The sequence below is a fragment of the Caenorhabditis briggsae genome (genome assembly GCF_000004555.2).
Source record: "Caenorhabditis briggsae complete genome, chrI, whole genome shotgun sequence".
Taxonomy (NCBI): domain Eukaryota; kingdom Metazoa; phylum Nematoda; class Chromadorea; order Rhabditida; family Rhabditidae; genus Caenorhabditis; species Caenorhabditis briggsae.
In genome coordinates this window covers 6,708,365-6,712,380 of record NC_013489.2, presented here as the reverse complement: position 1 = coordinate 6,712,380, position 4,016 = coordinate 6,708,365, and the positions used below count along the sequence as shown (strand labels likewise).

Below are 4,016 nucleotides of genomic sequence, written 5' to 3'. Positions count from 1 at the left end.
AACAAACCATGTTCGACGAAATTTGCTGCAAAATATGAGAAAAACTAAAAAATAGGTAAATTAACATTTTCCCGCCGGGTTACTGTCGCACTCGTTTCAACTGTGTTTGTTTACGTTTTTTTTTGTTTACGCTTTCAGATATTTGTCTACAAACTTCGCATACACTTCGACTCAACCTTTTTTTCTCTGACAAGGATAATAACTCTCAAATTATTCTTGTCCCTACGACTGTCCCCTGTATGTGTTTCTATAAGAAATATTCTCAAAGAAATTTCAGAAAGGTAAAGAAAATTGGACAATATAACTATTTGAACATTAAAAACATGTGTAACAAAAAGAAAACAGGAACAAGTAATAAAACCATTAATCAGGGACTACTGGAAGAAGGAGCTAACAATGGCGGGTTTCAGATAACTCGGGCTCGGGTTTGAAGGATAATACTTCTTTTTGGGAGACGTCGTCTTCTCGTAGTGGAAACCCTTTTTCGCTTCGTGTTTATCAGCCACCCATGTCATTGAAACGTGTGTCGGCACTTGTAGGATTTCAGTCTTTTCGAGATATTTGTCGGTGCAGCACAAGCCCATACAATCTCTCTCTCCACAGAAAAGGGTAGTTAGCGGTGGTGGAGGATACTTCTTGATTGGAAGAGCCTGAAAGTAATTTTAGGCTTAAAAGAGTTTTAAAGTAATTTTATGGCATGATTCCAATGTGCATTGCGTTCGAGATTACGAGTGGACGGAGCTTGGTAGCGAACATTTTGAAAAAATCAAATTCGATGAAATTCATAGGAAAATCGGAAAACAATTGCTCCTAAGCTCCGCCCACTCTCAAATTTACGGATGCAAATGCGAAAAATTTAAATAAGATCATGGTAATAGCAAATTCAAGACTACAACGGCTCAAAAACGACTAAAAACTCGGCTTTAAACCTAAATTCCCATACCACGACAGTCTCCAAATCAGACCATTTGATTCCAAATTGCTTGCCCATATAATTATTTTGCTCTTTCGCACGGTTCCCACACTCGAAACGACCGATGTAAATGCTTCCAGTCTTTCGAACCTCAGCAATCCGATCCCGCACATCTTCGTCAGTCTGAAAACTTTGAAATTACTTTTTCTGCCCGAGATCAGATCCTAATCACCTTTGCTCCTTCAAATCGAACTTCGAGTATCGGAGTCGGCACGCGCGCAAACTCCTGTGGCATCCGCCTGACGCGATCTTTGCACGTCTCCACCGTCCGCAACATTCCCGTGTCGATTTCAAAGTAAATATCTCGTCTGGGTTGGGATTTCGGCACATGACACACGTGGCGAGCTCTTCGAAACATTGTGCCTTCAGATTCGAACTCGGGGAGACACAAAATGACGTTCACTCTCCAAAAATAAGCAGGCGAATTATTTCGGCGTTTTTCAAATTTCGTCTTTGTCATAGCATCTTCATCAGTACCAAATGTCGCTTTTCTCTCTTGGGGAAGTTTATCGAACCACTTTTTAAAAAACTCCGAAAATTCCTTCAACATGATTTTCGTGTCATATTTCTTCGGAATCATGTATGCACACATTCGTTCAGTACTGAATAAAACCTTTCCAATCTCCAGATATCCAACTTTATGATCGAAGGCGTTGATTCGCGAAATCATAAAGTTCGCAGTGACCGAGACATTGAAATATAGTTCGTAGTCGGGTAAATCTCCTGAGTTAGGTGGTGTTTTGTAGTCTTCATCCAAATTTCGAATCGTTCCGAACTGCAAATTTGAATACAATTTTAAATTCAAAAAATCAGTTTTTCATACCTTATCCACCTTATTCCTTGCATTCAGATTGGCCGGGACAAAATCAATATCCAGCTCAGTACAAGATAGCGATCTCTGCCGGTCCGCTTTCATAAATCCCCGTTTCCGATGCTCTTTCACCCACATCGCCACCGCCTTTTTGCTCCGAAACACTTCCAGACTTTTCAATTGCGTCGTCGTCTCCGTTTCTGCGTTGTGTGGATTCTGAATATCAAATTTTTAGTGAACATTTAAAATTCAAATCAACCATACAATGAAATCAACTGCATAATGTCCCAGCTTAGGAAGCGGTTTCAGCTTACTACCATCTCCGTAATAGACGTGGAGATTGTTGATGTACTGAGCATCGCAGTCTGAAAATTTTAATAATTTGATAATCGGGAATTTATGAAATTATTACTCGATCGTTGATTTGTGTGCTCTTCTCGATATTTTTTGTAGACTGGTTTTCCTTCTGCGGTGTCTTTATCGTCATAGAAGACCTCTTTATTGTACTTTTTATCATGCATCTTTCTTTGCTCTTCATCTGGAGCTCGTTGACTAATCAAGCCTCTTCCGGAGAAAAATTCGGCGATGTACGCTTCGCAGTCGGCTGCAAGCTGCTCGTTTTCAGTAGATTCTTTCGAAAAACATGCAGAAGGTCTCGAAAGCATTATTAGAGCTGAAAATTATAAACTGAATACATAAAAATTGAGGACAATCTCGGTGAAAAGCCTAAAAATTTGAAATTTGGGAAAAATTGCATCAACTCATATTTACACCGATACGCAAAAATGCACAAGATTACTGTAGCGAGGAATATTAGCTGTTTTTGTTTTTTTTGTTCTTGAGTTATTCTTTGAGCTGTCTCAAACGAATAGATAAGTCTTTTGACAGCTGAAAAATTATTAGATGTTTGTTTTCTGCTTTCCGAAAAAAAAAATCAAAAGCTCAATACCCCAAACTGCTATTTGAATTACCACTGAGACCCCGGAAATTCCGGGGAAAAAAAAACTCCGGGAAAAAAAAACTCCGGACAACTGGTCTGTTAATCGGAGCTCCATGAATGAGATCCTGAACAAAAATCTATATTAATCTTTCAAAAATCAGATTTCTTACAGTATATTTCTTGACACGCAAACTGGTTGGCCGTTCTCCGAGAACAAAGGAAATTGCATCCATCAAATTCGATTTTCCAGATCCATTCGGTCCAATAATAGCAGTAAATCTGCTGAATGGGCCGATAATATGCTTTCCTTTGTAAGATTTGAAATTCTCGATTTCCAAAGTGTGAAGATGGCCTTTTCCGGGTAAACTGTCTACGGTAGAGGTGAGACCATTACTGGTAGTTCCGGTACCGACGGAGCTACCTCCACGCATTCTAGGTGCTGAAAACTGGGCTTGAGCATGAAAAATAAAGACTGAACATTAAAAAAAATATATATCATGGTGACAAAACCACTGTTTTCCAGAAAATAAAGAATAAATTATATGAAATGTACAAGAACTTTATGAAAAATCGACAGTTTTGAGACCGGTATTGAGAAATAGTTGTCATAATGCATTTTCCCGATTGCTTGGTGATCCTTGTGTTGAGCCATCGACGCGTCGAAGGAAATTAACAAGGTTGATTGGAGAAACGCCCATCGCAAGTAACTGGAATGATATATTTTACAGCTTATACCAGATGTTCGTAATTTTCAGTTTCTTTTGTTTTTTGCAAAGATTTTTGGAATTTTCGAATAAATTTGAATTAGTTTGTGAATTATTCGATAAGAGGAAAACCTCACTTTTTCCACTGCCACTATTTGATCAATTGTCAAAAAAACATTGAGAAACTTTGCCACTTCCATTGCTTCTGCAATTTTTCGAAGTAAAAATTTGAATTCAGTTTAAAAACAAAGCTAAACCAACTTACGTTGTGTATCCTTCTTCAGCTCGCTCATCCTCGCCGAATTTTGAGTTTTCGAAGCGATGAGTGTGTTTCTAAAACAATCAAAACGATTTTAATTGATTTTATATAAGAAACTATGTGGAAATATCAATTTTAAGCTTGAAATCAACCATTATTGAGAAGCCGACACCAAGAAAATTTCAAAATTAAAACTCGCTGAACAACGCGCGCATGTTATAGCGGAGCGTCGTTGTTTTCTTCTATTAGTGGGAAGCAGACATGAGCGGAATAAAATTTTTGAAAATCCGGAAGAAGGAATAAGGAATAAGGAACAAAAATTGAAAATC

At 38.1% G+C, this 4,016-nt stretch overlaps 1 protein-coding gene across 1 annotated transcript; it reads right to left on the bottom strand.

The window, feature by feature from the left end:
• Nucleotides 1–374: 374 nt before the first annotated feature.
• CBG20484 lies at nt 375–3,721 on the bottom strand (the record flags this gene model as incomplete). The annotated part of the gene is made up of 9 exons (XM_045236672.1): nt 375–650; nt 944–1,096; nt 1,146–1,748; nt 1,797–2,000; nt 2,049–2,149; nt 2,197–2,457; nt 2,756–2,849; nt 2,895–3,196; nt 3,694–3,721. 9 exons carry the CDS (start codon nt 3,719–3,721, stop codon nt 375–377), a joined length of 2,022 nt encoding a protein of 673 aa, XP_045097059.1.
• Nucleotides 3,722–4,016: the final 295 nt, after the last annotated feature.